Below are 17,535 nucleotides of genomic sequence, written 5' to 3'. Positions count from 1 at the left end.
CTAACAATGAATGGCCTATTTCCTTTATCATCGTTATTTTTTTGCATATCTTTCATTCATTCGTTCTGTATCTCTCTACATCACCGTCTGTATCTCTCGTTTCCTTTTCCCGACTCTCAGTCTGAAGGGTCTCGACACGAAACGTCACCTATTCCTTTTCTCCTGAGATGCTGTCTGATCCACTGAGTTACTTCCTTTTTGTGTGCCTATCTTCTGTTTAAACCAGTATCTGCAGTTCCTTCCAACACATGACCATTTCACACTAGTTGCTGTGATTGTAACCATTAATATTACATAGTTCACGCAACTGTCAACTCGCAAAGAGCCAATGAAAGTCAAAAAAGCCATTATGAGAATGAGAAATAAGAATAAAACTGTTCGAGACATCAGCCAAACCGTAGGCTTACCAAAATCAACTGTTTGGAACATCATTAAGAAGAAAGAGAGCACTGGTGAGCTTACTAATCGCAAAGGGACTGGCAGGCCAAGGAAGACCACCACAACTGATGACAGAAGAATTTTCTCTATAACAAAGAAAAACTCCCAAGCACCTGTCCGACATATCAGAAACACTCTTCAGGAAGCAGGTGTGGATTTGTCAATGACCACTGTCCACAGAAGACTTCATGAACAGAAATACAGAGGCTACACTGCAAGATGCAAACCACTGGTTAGCTGCAGCAAGACAATAATCCCAAACATACTGCTAAAGCAACAAAGGAATATTTCAAAGCTAAAAAATGGTCAATTCTTGTGTGGCCAAGTCAATCACCCGATCTGAACCCAACTGAACATGCCTTTTATATGCTGAAGAGAAAACTGAAGGGGACTAGCCCCCAAAACACAAGCATAAGCTAAAGATGACTGCAATACAGGCCTGGCAGATCATCACCAGAGAGGACATCCAGCAACAGGTGATGTCCATGAATCACAGACTTCAAGCAGTCATCGCATGCAAAGGATATGCAACAAAACACTAAACATGACTACTTTCATTTACATAACATTCCTGTGTCCCAAACATTATGGTGCCCTGAAATGGGGGAGGGGGACTATGTATAAACACTGCTGTAATTTTTTCATGGTGAAACCAAAATGTATAAAAATAGCCTTTGTTAAAATCTGACAATGTGCACTTAAACCACATGTGATTTGTTTCTATTACACATCTCAAATCGTGGAGTACAGAGGCAAATAAATAAATGATGGGTCTTTGTCCCAAACATTATGGAGGGCACTGTAAGGTAGGCAGAAGGCAGACCTGAAATAACAGTCCAATGTTCTCATATTGGCACTTGCAAAATTGATCATTGAGCTAAAACCACAATTAGATTTCATGCTTACTGCAAGGCATTTTTAGCATAGATCTGCAAGAACAGTTACACTCACTCAGGGCAGACTGAAATGAAACTTGGACTTTGTAATAGACTACTTTAAGTCTGTACTGGAAGGGCATGTTTATTTGCATGGTGTCACGGTGCGAACAGCCAAAGACTTTCATCTTAATACTATCAAACATACGACCATAAACTATATTGCATTGATTGGGAGTTACTTTCCATTTAACAATTTCGCACTAGATCTTTATTAGTTTAATGCATTTTTTTATTCTTCTTGTTTTCTTGAACTTTCAGTTTATATTTGAAATCCAATTGTTTGTCTGCCAAATTTAAGCTAATGGATTTAGATTGAATGACTCATTAAATGAAGCAAACGCCTCCAGCAAAATTATTACTGAGCATTTTCCATACTATAGATATCAGGCATCATTATTTCCAAATCCGTGTCAAATTTGGCATTTAAGTTCATGGCGAGGAAATTTTATTCTTCTCTCTTCCAAGTAGGCAATTTTTTACCTGTTATAACTTGGTGATCTGGTTAGTTTTGTACGAGGCATTTCAGTGTGTCTGTTCCTGTATTTTTATACTGCTACCTATACTACTCTATACTGAAGGGCTGAATGCTCCATTAAGGAAATTATTAAATCAATTAATAAATCATTCTCATGCACAATTGCTTGTCACGTGGTTATCATAAGTCTGTAGCATTCATTCACAAATGGTAATAGGTCACTCAACAACTCTTCTGGTGAAATAATTGTGCAAGTATGAGGGTGGGGAGAGAATGGATAAGAAGGTTACCCTTTTGCACTGTTGTATTAACTTTTTCCCTTTGATTTTTCTTCCATCAGGCTCATTACTTTGAGGAGGGTAGCATTACTTTAATCAGCAATACGGAAGTGAATCAGAAACTTCCAGTAAATGTAAGGAAAATTGTACAAATGTATTTGCATGCTTACAGTTTTGTGCAACAGTGAGCAATCTGTATATATACAATTAAATGCAAACACTGACTCGCATAATAGGACCTTTAATCAATTACAAATAGAAGAGAATGTCCCTGTTGAAATAAATTCAACAGCAAGGGTCTTGAAATATGATAACATTGGAATCAAAAATGTAAAGCAAGTCAGCAGAGCAACAGGGTGGAAAAGATACAAAGGTCTAGTGTGTTTATGAAATGGGAGGATGGAGAACTGTGACAGGAGTGAATGTTTGGGATGGCAGTAAGAATGGATAATGAGAAGTTGGACGTGTCAGTAAATAGGCAGAATTACATTAAGATTACTGGATGGATAAAAGTTTTACAAACCAACTGGTCCACATGGAAGATTACCTTGAACACCCGTATTTGACGTTATCGCATCTTATTGCCATGTTGCTTTATGTCTCTTTCCTCGAACTACCTCTGGAATTAACTGTTACATATTGACATTGCCACTGGTCGATTAACGTTGGTGCTGCACTTTGTCACTTCATCATCCTCTATGTAAAGCAAAAAGGTTTCCCTGACATTTAGTCTTGTTTGTCTACATGCTCTATAGTCATTAGAGTGATAGGAGCAAGGGGTGGAAGGAAAATGTGAATGGACCTGCAGGGGTAGAAATGGCCCTCCATAGGCTCATAGTTTCACAAGACCAGCGTACTTAATGTAACTATTACTCTACTACGTAGCATTATACAGTTAAAAAATAATAATAATAGACACGGAATGCAAGCAGCATAATTAGGCTATTCAATTCCCCACACCTATTCCACCAATTAATAAGATTATGTCTGATCATTTACCTCAGCATCAATTTCTTGAATATGATGAAATGCCCATTGAATTATTAAATTTCGAATGTCTCTTTCTTCCACCAGAATGAATGTGAAGGGGCTACAGAATTTGTGAAAGCCATTGAAAATGCTGATGTTGATTTTCAGGTAATTCTGGGTTAGTGTTTTTACATGGATGGGTATTTTATTCAGTGACGGCGGTGGAGAGAAATCAAGGCTGCACCCTAAAAATATTCCCAACTTGTCCTCCAACTGTTGCATACCAAATATGACCTCTACTTTTTTTATCCTGAGTTTTCCTAAACATGGTATGTTTGTTATGTAGAATGACATTTGATGAGGAAAAGCACTTCCTTAATAGAACTGAGATGACCAAGATGGGTTGAATCCTAAAATAACGAGGAATGGGGTGACAGAATCATTACCAATTGCTGCCGCCCTATTTAATTGGGTTCAGAAGCGCGTTTTCTCAATATGCTATCAGAATTTATACTCTTAATGGTACTTTTCTTTCAAATATGGCTCGTCGCAATCTCAAAGGGAATGACTATGTGATTATAGGGCACATGGGGTTAACAAAACATTTTGCATTCAGTAATGCACTTTTTTTACCAACCTTGCTTTTATACCCATGCCTATTGCATTGCAGTTTTTTTTAAACATCAGACATTTAACATTTATAACACGAGTTTGATGTCAGTTGAGGAGACAGACCCACAGCAGTGATGTTAATAGATTGCTGCCTTCAGCCAACCTATCCGTAGCTTGAATTACAGGCTGCACTATGTAATAAATAGTTGGGCAATTTATAAGAATAAAAAGTTCAATCATGCAGCATCCCATATGCTGTAAACCTCATGCACATGTGCAGACTATATCATTGTGCTTTGAAAACGATGCAAGATTTAAAATCCAACCACCACACAGCCAGCACAAGTTTCTACATTCAGTGCAGCAGATCAATAGCTACAGAACAAGTATATTCATTCCAGCTTTTAAAGACAGCGATTCCTGCTGGAATATATCTCCAAGAGTCTAAGCAACTGTAAATTTAAGTGGTATTTCAGCTTTTTTTTAACCCTGAATGTTTTCATGAGGCTTTACAATAGACACCAAAACCAAACTACACTGTATTTATGCTTTCCTCAAAGTATGAGAGGCAATGATAGGGTAGACAATCACAACCTTTTTCCCAGGATCGAAATGTTAAAGACTAGAAGGCATAGCTTTAAAAAGAGAGGGCTAACGCTTAAAGGAGTTGCGCGGTACAAGTTTTATTTTACACACAGAGTTGGGTGTTTGGAATGCACTGGCAGGGGTGGTGGTGTAGGTGGAAACAGATACAATCGGGCAGTTTACTAAGCTTTTAGATAGGCATATTGATATGCAGGGAATGGAGGGATATGGATCACATGCAGGCAGAGGAGATTAGTTTAACTTGGCATCATGCTTGGCACAGATCTTGTGAACTGAAGGGCCCGTTCCTATGCTGTAATACGTTATGTTCAAAAGAAATTGAATAAAACATTTATCTATTATCATCAAGGCACAAACCAACTAGCCATGGACATAAAATGGTATTCCTTCCTGTTATCAAAAAACTAGAATGGAATATTGAATTACCATGGGAGTAAAGTCCTCCATAAATAGACGATAGTGGCAAAAGAGGAGGCCTTTCATGCTTATTGTAACAATAATGAAAAACACTTTCCAGATGAATCCCAATTCCCAACTCTTAGCCACAACCTTTTTCAGGTTATGACATGGTAAATGTTCGATCAGTTTATTTTTTAAGTATTGGCAGTTTTGGTCTTTATCATCCCAATCGAACCTTAGCTCATCAATGCAAGGGTAAAAATTCTCAGCTCATTTCCACTCCAATTCCAAAAATCCAACCTTGGCTCCTAGATAGATCAAAAGGAGTCCATCTTGATGCTATCCAGCAATACTTTTCAATTGATCCTTGTTAGTTATTTGTCTCTTTACTGTACGTTCCAAATCTGATCTATCCTATCTATCTCATAATTTTATGCACCCATATTAAATAACCTCTTCATCTTCTCTGTTCTGATGAAAAATCTCATCATGTCTAATAAATCCTCACATTTGATCTTCATCAACTTTGACAAATAGTCCAGTAATGTGGTGCTCTAGTCTTGATAAGGACTCTCATTCTAACCAGGGATTCGTGCAAATCTAGCATGAACTTTTCCCTCATTATCAAAAAAGGAAAATTATCCCATATGTCTTCTTAACCACATCGAACTTCTTAGTTACCTGTGGTAATGCATCCTTTCTGTCCAAATGCATGTTCAAATAGGAGGCCCAACACCATCTCAAAGCAATTGAGGATAGGTACGATGAGTTCACCTTGTCTGTGTTACTCACACCGGAAATTTATTTTTAAAAAGTGATCTGATTATATTTATTAGGCAATTCTAGATAATCCATTGTCTGAATACATTTTTTTGGAATGTTTTTTATCCAGGTTTGCAAACAGAAGGCTCTTACTCAGAAATGTATCCTCATTTCAGATTCTGACCACATTGCATCATTTTTCACATTTTTCTTTTTTGTTGCTTCACATGTGATATCCTCAAAGTCCCCGAACTTAGATTTGTCAGGAAGAGGAACATTAACATCTTAAATAAAACTGAGGCTTCCAGTATCCATACAATCTTTAATTTTATCAAATCACATAATGGTTGAGGAAATAATTGTGTTTTCCGCAAAGCTTGAGTGCTTGTATGATAGAAGGTTCAATAATCTCTATTATGAGCAGCCAAACAATAGCTTCTTGTTCTCTCTCTCTCTCCCTCCAGCTTGCACTGATGGAAAACTATCAAAAGCTGGATTCTTTGCTCAAAGGTCTCCGACGGCAGTTGCCATTTACACACACAACAGTTGACTGGGATAAAATCATCAACGCCAAGATCGTCAGGGAAATGGACCTGGCACAGTCACTATAAGACTCACAATCTGAATCTTTGGTGAATCAGACTCATAATACCCGTGATCATATTTAAAAAATAAAGAACATGCAAAGAAATAAAGTTTGATTTTACCATCATTCATACATTAATGCCCTCCAGGCAGCAGAACAATCAGCACAGGACGTCCCCAGTTTAAGAACGCCCAATAGGGGTCCTCAGCCCCCTATTGTACTCCCTGTACACACATGACTGTGTGGCTAGGTTCAGCTCCAACTCAATAATCAAGTTTGCTGATGACACTGTGGTGGTGGGCCTGATCTCAGACAACGATGAGAAGGCCTACCGGGAGGAGGTGGCTGATCTAGCACTCTGGTGCCAGGACAACAGCCTCCTCATGAACATCAAAAAAACTAAGGAGCTGATCGTGGACTTTAGGAGGGCACATCATCTGAGGACGTACACTTCATTGAGGATAAATGGGGATACTGTGTATAGGGTAAGCTGTTTTAAATATCTGGGAGTCCACATCTCTGAGGATATGACATGGACATCACACGCCGCAGCACTCGTGAGTAAGGCAAGGCAGCGCCTTTACCACCTCAGGCAATTGAGGAAATTCAGAGTGTCTCCGAGGATCCTCGAGTGCTTCTACTCAGCGGCTGTGGAAAGCATCTTGTCCGGAAATATTACCATCTGGTTTGGGAATTGCTCTGCCCAGGACAAGAAGGGTCTGCAGAGAGTAGTGCGTTCGGCCGAACGCACTATGGGAACTTCACTCGCCCCCCTGCAGGAACTATACAACAGGAGGTGCAACTCCAGAGCAAATAAAATCATGGGAGACCCCTTCCACCCATGCAACGGACTGTTCCAGCTGCTACGGTCAGGCAAACGCCTCCGTTGCCATGCAGTGAGAACGGAGAGGTTGAGAAGGAATTTCTTCCCAGAGGCCATTTGGACTGTAAACTCCCATCTCACCAGGGACTAACTTTACTGAACGTTTTTCCTTCCAATATTTAATATGTAAAAGAATATGTGTGTGTTTATGATTGTGTTTATAGTTTGTTTGGTTGTTTGTTTGTTTGTTTGTCTTTTTGCACAAAGTCCGCGAGCATTGCCACTTTCATTTCACTGCACATCTCGTATGTGTATGTGACGAATAAACTTGACTTGACTTGACTTGACTTGACTTCTGTACTGCACATTATTACGAGTGTTTAGGAGATTGACAGGATGGATTTTCTGGCAGCTTCCTGGCACCAGCTAGAATTTTGCCACATCGAACCCAGGAAGAAAACATTCAGATGAGCACATTGATGTACATTTTGCACATCGTAATAATGAAAGACATGCCGCCCGAGTAGCAGCAGTGCCTTATTGAAAAGCCAATAGCAATAAAACCACTTCTGCAGCTATTTTATTAGCCCAAACTGTTAAATAATAAGTTGGTTCTGAAGTATGGTACCCCTGCCTTAACCCAGGATGGATTGTATTGGGGAAACAAAGAATAATTGGGAGAAGAGGAGGTCAATTTTGGGATATAGATAGCAGCTCTACCAGCTGTAACATTGTGCTTCCCTTTAATTGCCCCCATTAAGGCGAATAGAAAGATGGACTAACTAAATTTAGCAAGATCTACATATTTGAATATTAAAGAATTATAACACCAAAATAGAACATGCAGTCTCTAATAAAATTCCCTCTGCTTCACTCAGAGTTGTCATCTCAGATTATCTACTTAAATCTCTGTGTGGGATATTAATACATTGTTAGTTTACAGGAAAGATAATATTGAGGCAATGATACTCGAATGTGAAAGATCAATGTACAGCTCTTGAATGAAGCCAAGGAAAAAGGCACTTCAGATGCTCTCAGATCAATGATTAATGCTAGCTGCAGTTTAGCTAATTTGAACTACAGCTAGATTGGACTGGAGTTGGATTGGCTTTACTATGTTAGATTGTCTCAATTTATTGTGTTCTGTTCAGTGCAAAGTTAAACCACACGGCAATATTCATGAACACATCAGCTTCTGTGTCAACATTAGAGAGTGAGTGGTTATCATCAGGGTACCACAATAACCTAAGAGAAAGGAAAAAAACATTTCTTATTGAGCAGTTCTTATTCCAAGTCTTCTGCCATTCAGCAATGCCCGATGCTCAAAGTGGCCACAACTGTCATCACAAACATCAAACGACACAGCACATTGATCCAAGGGACATCACAGGAACAGCATCAAGTAACATCCAACTTTGTGCCACAAAAGAAAATGTAACCCAAATGGCCATGAGTTTGGTGAAAGAGACAGTGTCAATATTTAAAAAAAAGAGTGGAGGGTAATTCCAGAGTTTATGGCCTTGGCAGCTCAAAACAAATGTAAATGTGGGAATAGTTAACTCTGGAGATGTTCAAATAGACTTCAGTTATCTAAGAGAATTAAAGATCTGAAGGAGATTACAAGATTAAAGAGCAGAAAGTTAGAAATTCAGGTACTGCTTAAGTCGAAGCTAGTATAATTGAGTTACCATAGAGGATGATAGTGAAGTCACCTTGTGTGTGCAAGGACAGATAATGGGCATCGGATTTAGAACCACCTCAAATTTCTGCAGGATAGAATGAGAAAAGCTAACGCAGAATCCAATGAAATAATGAAGGCCAGAGGCAACACAGTGGTTAGTGCTGGTCTTACAGCCCTGGGGACCTGCTTTTGACCTGACTTTGAGAGGTGTCTTTGTGGTTAATTTCTAGCAGGACATAGAGTGCTGCAGGAATTCAGTGGGCCAGGCAAGAATCAAGAAGTGGAGATAATGGGCACGTGAGAAGGAATAAGTTGCAGGTCTGCAGGGAAATAAAAAATGGGATTGATCGGAATTGGAATTAACCTGATGGACACAATGACCTCCCTCTGTGTCATGACAGGTAAGTAAAGGAGATGAGATTTTCAGTTGGAGATGATCTAAATCAGGTGATGTAACGGCAGTGCAAACAGACCATCCATAACTAATTTGAAACATAACACAATGATTGGAGTCAGACTAGTTCATTTCCAGATGACTGCTGGGAGAAGAATGGAACTGATAGCACATGAGTGAACTTTGCTCCAAGGCTGAAAACAATGACTTGTAACTGCAAACTATAAACTGGAGGAATCCTCTGCCCATCCAGCCAAGAATCTGCAAATTCAAAGGCAGTAGAGGTGATCATGTTGGTGTCAAGATAGGGCTATTAGTGGACGAGTGGAATCCAACCATGGATAATGTTGATGAGGATGTATAACACAAATGATAAGTAATCAGGACCAAAGATGGAACATGACCACAGCACAGACTATGGTGGTGATACGGAAGCAATAGCATATTGACTGTCTGGAAAAATAAGATAAAAATATACAACATAAATAAATTAACATTTAATATACTGTAGGAACAACTATCAAATCACTTGTTACTAGATCATCTACTATTAAGTGTTTCTTCTATTGGATCCACAAGCACCAGATATTCTCCTGTCTATTGATCGATTAGTGCTTTGAGAACAGACATACAGATTTATGCTTATATGAGTTCTATGTATTTGGGACTAATAGTTCATAGCTAGACAAAGAATGCATAACTCCGAACTTAAAATGTAGACAAAGCATTCACAGCTATCAATTTAATGACTGGACAAAAATGTCTAATCCTGCAGATTTACATCAAGGCTGAATCCTCTACAATTGAGTAAAATCCTTGTTGCACTTGCTCAAGCCCATGCTGGCATCACATGTTCTGCGTCTCCTCAGACATTCAGCTGGACAGTATCAACATTAGAGGAACCACTTGATTATTGTTAACCAACATCAGGAACATCTATCGCTCCATCCCTCGCCCACACTTTGGACAATCTAAACATCTGATTATGCTTCTTCTTCCTGCCAACAGATAAGAGTCTGAAGGGCGCGGAACAAGTGAAGAGGATTACAAAGTCCTGGTCAGGAGAGGCGCAGTTACAGAACGGTTTGAATCGATGTACTGTGCCATATTCAAGGATTCATCAGTGGACCCAAGAGAATATCACAGTTGTCACCAATTTCATAAAGGAATTGCTGCATTACATCATTGATGTACCGAGAGATCTTGGGGTCCAAGTCCATAACTCCATGACCATTACAGTACATGTAGATAGAATGGTATAGAAGGCATTTGGTATGCTTGCCTTCATGGTTGACGCATTGATTATAAGAGGCAGGAAGTCATGATGCAGTTTATAGGACTTAGGTTAGGCTGCATTTGGAGTATTGTGTGCAGTTTTGATCACCCCACGAAGGATATAGAAGCTTTAGAAAGAGTATAGATTTACCAGAATTACACCTGGATTAGAGGGTTTTAGCTACAAGGAGAGGTTGAACAGACTTAATGGCCTGTCCCACTAGGGCGCTTTTTTCGGCGACTGTCATTGTCGCAGCAAGTTGCCGAAAAAGTGGCGACTGGACTCCCCCTACGACAATATCTACGACAACAGCTACGACACCTAGTCGACGTCAAGCTACGGCAAGCTATTGACAACTGGCGACCCATTAGGACATCCACCTACGACCACACCTACGACAACCTATGACCATCGGACGACAATCTACGACAACCAAAGTCAACCTACGTCCACCCACGACAAGCTACGACAAACAACGACCCTGTCGGCGACAACTGAAGACAACTGAAGACAATTCAGTCACCTGTCGCCTGTTGGCGTAGGTAGTCGCCAATGGAATTCACTGAAGTCAGCACCCGGCGACAACCAATGTCACCTGGCGACACCTATGACAGGTCAAGCCCACAGTCGCCGAAAAGTTTTGAACATTTCATTATCCAGTGGCGACCAGAAAAACGTTACGTCTCTTTAGGCAACTTGATGAGACTACTCACGACCATACAGGTGTCACCCCACGACCATGTGAAAACAACCTAGTGGCCGAAAAAATCACCTAAGTGAGACAGGGGCTTAAGGTTGTGTTCTCTGTAATGCCAGAGGTTCAGGGGAGATCTGGTAGAAGTACTGTATATTAAAATATAAGAGGCTTAGATAGGGTAGAGGCAAAACCTTTTTCCAGATGGAAATAGCAAATAGTAGAGGGCATAGCTTTAAAGTAAGAGGGGAAAGATTTAAAGGAGATGTGCTAGGCAACTTATATCTATTTATTTATTTAATAGTTTTTTACATAGAGCAGTGATTGGTGCCTGGAACTTGACTTGACTTGACTTGACTTGACATGCACAGAACATACCGTACAGGAATTCCTCGGGCTTTCAGTGCACGATGGAGTTCAAGACCTTGCGATGGGTGAACCCGTTTGTCTTTTTCACCCAACATTATCAAAACTGGAGTTGTTGCCTAAGGGAAAGAAAGTACCATAATTACAAGCAGCAAAGAAACATAGCACTATTACAGATATGCAACTCAGAAAATTGTAATATTTGTAAATGTGTTCATTCTAACCCCACTCCATCTATTGTCATTTCTATTGTATATAAAAAAATACTAACACTATAACTGTAGATATAACCTGTGGTGACCAAGGATTAAAAAAATATTTAAATAGTAATTCAAGTTTGTACTGTGTTATTGGCTTTATTCTAATGTTATTCATTTCCCTTTTCAATAAGTGAATGAGTAACATTGCTCAGGAGAAAAAGCCTGAAAAAAAATCCAACCTTGCCTCCTAGATAGAAGATCAAAAGGAGTCCATGTTGATGATATCCAGCAATACTTTTATGATGTTGCTCAATACTTTAACTCCCCCCCCCATTCCCACATTGACCTTTCTGTCCTGGGCCTCCTCCATTGTCAGAGTAAGGTCCAGCGCAAATTGGAGGTACATATTTTGCTTGAGTAGCTTGCACCCCAGCGGTATGAATATTGACCCCTAACTTCAAGTAGCCATTGCTTTTCCTCGCTCTCCATCCCCTCCCCCTTCCCAGTTCTCCTACCAGTCTTACTGTCTCCGACTACATTTTATCTCTTTACCGCCCACTCCTCTGACATCAGACTAAAGAAGGGTCTCGACCATTCCTTCTCTCTAGAGATGCTGCTTGTCCCGCTGAGCTACTCCAGCATTTTGTGTCTATCTTTGATTTAAACCAGCGTCTGCAGTTCGTTCCTACACATACTTTTATGATGTATGTATTTAATGAAGTAAGTGATTAGTACTACAATTGACTGACTGACAGGAAAATGGCTGTTGAAGGTTTCTAATTTCTGTGCTTCGATCTGTGGGATGTACTTCATTAATCATACAAATCATGTTTTCAAATCCAGTTACTGCTTTGGTATAACAAACAGACACCATCTCAGTTAGGTATTTACCAGCGGATCCCATTTCAGACAAACAATTGTAGATGTTGCACTATTTCAATGTCAGCATGCTGCATAGATCATATGTCTGGAGGATGGGAAAAATTGACACAGATTCTTACACATTCTTTTCAACCCTAGTTCACAGCTTCTGGCTGTGAACTAGTTTTCACAGACTCATCGCCATAGTTAATGACTCATCTATGGCCTGTCTATTTCTCTCCTTGCTGTGTTAAGCCTTGTAAGAGGTGGTGTTTGGTAAGTAGTCAAAAACACCATTCTTGGCCAGTCAGGTTGTGCACTACATACTACATCGTCATAGCTAAAGCGAGAGATATGTATGATTCTCAGCTTTGGATAAAGTGTTGCAACCCCCCTTCTTACCTGAGAAATATAGGTGATAGGAGATTTGCTCAACAGTGTTGCCAACACAGGGGGAGTGGGCAACTGGTCTGGGGCATAATCAAAACCAGCTTGCACCATGGTACTGTTGAGAAAAGAGAGCAAAAAATAAAACACGAGATGTTAATTTGCATTTATTGAACCTGTTAAACTAAGTTCTTTTGTCAGTCCAATTCAAGAAAACTTGATTCAAACCATTGCTGCTAAATTCAATTCTTTATTCTGACAGCGTTGGATAATTCTTTAAACCATCCAACACAGAGCTAGAAACTCTGGGACAGGTCGAAAGAACTAAAACTTTGGTACAATCGTAACACATTATATAGGTATTAGACAATTAGGATACAGAAGCAGTGGCAAACTATTAACCAATCATTATGGTTTACCATACATTTAGCTTATTTGCATTAACCAATCAACTAAATCCTTTCCAATGATTGACAACACGTGTAGTCACATGATTTTCTATTTTCTGGTCCCTTTACAACCTTTTTTTCCCTTTGTGGTTTTCTTTAACCCCTTTGCTCAAAATCATTTTATTTCAATGAAGTAAAACCACAGAAATATAAAACTAATTCTCAAAGACCACCTCTCAGAATATAAAATACACATCATACAGCAATCACACAATACATACACACAAAACATATATTTTCACTTTTGGAAAAGAAAGTTATTTCTAAAACTTCAGATTTAAACAAAGTCTAATACTTACAATCCTAATTAAAACACAATACACTTCACAAATAATTTCCCTACTTCATAGTTAAAATACAGTTACATGGATTAAATATGAGTTTTGCCCCATTTTTACAAAGTGGTAAGGACTTAAGTTATTTCTACAGTCCCCAACCACACAAAGGCCACTAATTGTCACACTTGATAAATTGTAATCGCTTCTTCCCAAGCTCGGGTCTAGTTTCATTCTGAATTACAACCTCCCCCTTCTATCTCTGGACAAAAGGAATGTAAGGCCTCCTCACTAATAGCATTCCACACAGCAAATGGAAGATTATCAAAACAGAGTTACTTTCTCAGTTTTCTATAAACATAAGAAACCACCCTTATACAAAGGTCACACAACCATCACCTATGCCTTATCTCTTATCTCTTATCTCAACATAAATACATTTAAACAGCACAAACCAGATCACAGATGCCTACGACCCAATATAGACAACCATAAATCCCATTTGTTGCACACCCGAGCTCAAAGATGTGCCATAAAGAAAGGACACATGATGCTCATGTCCCGAGAAGAAACCCATCAATAACCTATACTCTAAACACCAAACTAAACCAAATACAACTACTGACAGCATTATAGCTGCTTCAAAGCAAACAAAGCTATGCCTATTCACATCAACATCTCCATGTTATGATAAGCCATCTGTTCTCCTATGTGTGTGTGTTTTATTTATTTGTGGGGCCATGTATTTCTGAAAACCTCAGCTCCAGGTTCTTCTCTTGCAACTTAACATAAGTTCCTCACACAAAAGTTATCATCTGATCAATTCTATTGTATAATATTTCCTCAAACCACATAAAAAAAAATCAAGGTCAGCTATACTTCAAGTCAAGGTAGGTTCAAACTCATTTTGTAGTTGCTGAAATCATAGACATGTGAAGGGATTTCAAGAAATTGTAAGGAAATTGGACAAGTTTGCAATATGGATTAACCAAGCTTTTCCTACTGGAGACGAGAATTAGAGAAGTGTTAAGATTGTAAGGTAAAACACAAAAAGTTCAGGCAGCATTTTTAGAGTTGAGAGATACAGCACTGAAACCAGTCCTTCGGCCACCGAGTCCACACTGCCCTGTCCACTAGCACTATCCTACAGACTAGGGACAATTTACATACTTTATCAAAGCCAATTACCTACAAACCTGCACTTCTTTGGAGCGTGGGAGGAAACTGGAGCACCCGGAGAAAACCAACATGGTCACAGGGAGAATGTACAGACTCCGTACAAACAGCAAATGTGGAGATAAGAGACTGACAGGACAAGACATAGCTAGCTGGAGAAAAGATGGATATTTGTGAACCAACATAGAGGCAATAAAAAGTGATCATGAAATAAGTGGACCTGCTTTATGACGCACAATAACAGAGCAAATGTGAGGAACTTCAGCAGAGAGAGCAAGGAACAAAGATCCCAAACAAGAGTGGGTGACTGATTAATTAATGCAAGAATTTGATATCCACATGTAACCATTGTAATGTGAATAGCATAAAATGCTGCACGTGTTGAGTCAGTCAAGTACTTTGTGTCCTCTCAGAGTTTTTCCTAGTACAGGTATATACAGTCAAGGCCTGAATTAACTGACAAGATTTTCTTTGTGTGCTGTCCAGATCTGAGACATATTTAAGAGGACAACTACAGCCCACAAATAAGCTAAATTCAGGGTGCGGATCAAACACACAAATCACCGATACGCCTTAAAGTAAACGTTCCCTTTCCTCTACATGACAGAATCATACAACATGGAAACCTTTGGCCCAATTTGCCCATGCCAACGAATATATTAGTTTAGCTTAGAGATACAGCGAGGAAACAGGCCCTACGGCCAACTGAGTCAGTGCCAATCAGCGATTCCCGTAAACTAACACTATCCTACACACACCAAGGACAGTTTACAATTATACCAAGCCAATTAACCTATAAACCTCTAGGTTGTATCTGCAGTGTGGGAGGAAAATGGAGATCCCAGAGAAAACCCACATACGTCATGGGGAGAACATACAAACTCCATATAAGCACCCGTAGTCAGGATCAAACTCAGGTCTTTGACGCTGTAAGGCAGCAAGTCTACTGTTGCGCCACTGTACAGCATGGATTAAAAAAGAATATTTGAAAAACTAAAACTGTTGTATCCCATTCAGAGCAGTTTTAATAATTGTAATGCTGTATAGGGGCATATGGAATTATAGAGTTATCAGTTGCAATGTTTACTATTGCAATTTTTAGTTTCAATGTAAGAGAAAACATTCAAAAGATTTTAATAAAGTGTGCCTAAATAAGTGACTGGGCTTCAATTAGTTCAAATGTTCAATGTAATAAAATAACAGAATATTTTTGAGACTAGTTCTCAGCAAGCCAGCCAGCATCTGTGGGGAAAATGGTTTTTGAACTTTTAATCAAATTCAACCATGAAGAATAACCATACCCGCCCAAGATAGAGCATTATAAAGATTTACAAAGATAAATCTTGCAGTTATAAAGCAGGGGCATCCTAATTTCAAATACTACAATTCTTTCTCAAAATACTTTAGACAATACACATGGTGGTGCAGCAGTAGAGTTGCTGTCTTACAGAGCTTGCTGTGCCGGAGACCCAGATTCCATCCTGACTACGGGTGCTGTCTGTACGGAGTCTCTACGTTCTCCCCGTGACCGCGTAGGTTTTCTCCGAGATCTTCCGTTTCCTCCCACACTCCAAAGACGTACAGGTATGTAGGTTAATTGGCTTAGTGTGTGTGTAAATTGTCCATAGTGTGTGTAGGTTAATGTTAATTTGCGTGGATCGCTGGTCGGTGCGGACTCGGTGGGCCGAAGGGCCTATTTAAACAAAACTAAATTAAACTAAATATTGTAGCTTACATTTTTTGCAATAACTGTGATGTAGCTGCGGCTATTAAAAAATGATGCAATATTTATATTTGCAATAACATAGTGGGCTTCGGGAGGTGCAAATGTAGTGGTAATCAATACTTAAACTCATCAAGAAATTAAATAAGGAATTCACGAGGGAAGCGAGGATGTTCAAACAGAAAAGCATATGGGAGAAGAGAATATAGAACTATGCTGAAAGTAACAAGATGTGGAATGATTAAGTACAATTTGAATGAAGCTTACAAGTCAATGTGGACTGGCTTCAGGCACGGAAATCGCTATTAAAACATGGGGGGGGACACAATTTCCTGGCGGCCGCGCACGCGCATGCGCACACACGAGAGGCTTCGTCTGTGGGCCCTGTGGACGGTAACATCGGAAGCTGACCTGGTTGGTGACCGACTCCGAACTTCAGCAACAGCAGCTTCATCCGCCTCGAATCGTGGGGTTTGAATCGGCCCGTTCACGGGGCCTTTCATCGGCCGGTGGGGGCTTCAACATCGGAAGCCTCGATCGCCTCGATGCAGCAGTTTGATTTTAAGCCACGCCGGGCGCTGAAAGGCCCCAGATTATAAAACCTGAAGGGGATTGTTCCCCACCACTCAAAGCATGGGGGTGGGGGGGGGGGGGGGGGGTAAGGAGGAACATGCCCCCCCTCCCCCCAGGATTTCCGCCCATGACTGGCTTGGCTGAAATCTGCGCAATTAAGGCCTTCCAGGTAAAATGGAATGAAATGCAATGAAAGACACAAAGTACTGGAGTTAGTCAGTGGGTTAGTCAGCATCTCTGGAGGACATGGATAGGTGATGTTTTGGGTCAGGACCCCTTCCAAAATGCTGCATGACTCACTGAGTTACTCCAGTATTTTGTGTCTTTATTTTGTATAAACCAGTGTCAGCCGTTCCTTGTATGCAATGTACTGACTGTGGTTTAGCATGTGATGCCACATCATGACATCACCAGTTCCCTGTACAATGCACTTCTCGAGTCTTCGAGCCAAACTGCCATTTTAGTTCAAGATTAGTGCAATTCTATGGTTATTCAAACTGTGTTTCAACCTACCTAAACTAATTTCACGGAAGAGCTTTGATAAACAAGGGAGATCTTTATCATGCAATATTGAATGGAGTAGAATACAGCTCT

At 39.9% G+C, this 17,535-nt stretch overlaps 1 protein-coding gene across 3 annotated transcripts in view; it reads right to left on the bottom strand.

Moving 5' to 3' along the window:
* Positions 1 to 7,501: 7,501 nt before the first annotated feature.
* Positions 7,502 to 17,535, bottom strand: part of LOC116983133 (acylamino-acid-releasing enzyme-like) — a 50,447-nt gene continuing 40,413 nt past the window's right edge. For all 3 annotated transcript variants that reach the window (XM_033036748.1, XM_033036747.1, XM_033036749.1), the window contains 3 exons: positions 12,761 to 12,863; positions 11,310 to 11,416; positions 7,502 to 8,131 (listed from right to left, as the gene is read on the bottom strand). In XM_033036748.1, the coding sequence (XP_032892639.1) occupies positions 8,020 to 8,131; positions 11,310 to 11,416; positions 12,761 to 12,863 (322 nt within the window). In that variant the 3' untranslated portion in view covers positions 7,502 to 8,019. The remainder of the gene's footprint in view (positions 8,132 to 11,309; positions 11,417 to 12,760; positions 12,864 to 17,535) is intronic.

The sequence above is a fragment of the Amblyraja radiata genome, chromosome 18, assembly GCF_010909765.2.
Source record: "Amblyraja radiata isolate CabotCenter1 chromosome 18, sAmbRad1.1.pri, whole genome shotgun sequence".
Taxonomy (NCBI): Eukaryota; Metazoa; Chordata; class Chondrichthyes; order Rajiformes; family Rajidae; genus Amblyraja; species Amblyraja radiata.
Note: the sequence above shows the minus strand (reverse complement) of the source record. Positions and strands in the feature narration are given on the sequence as shown.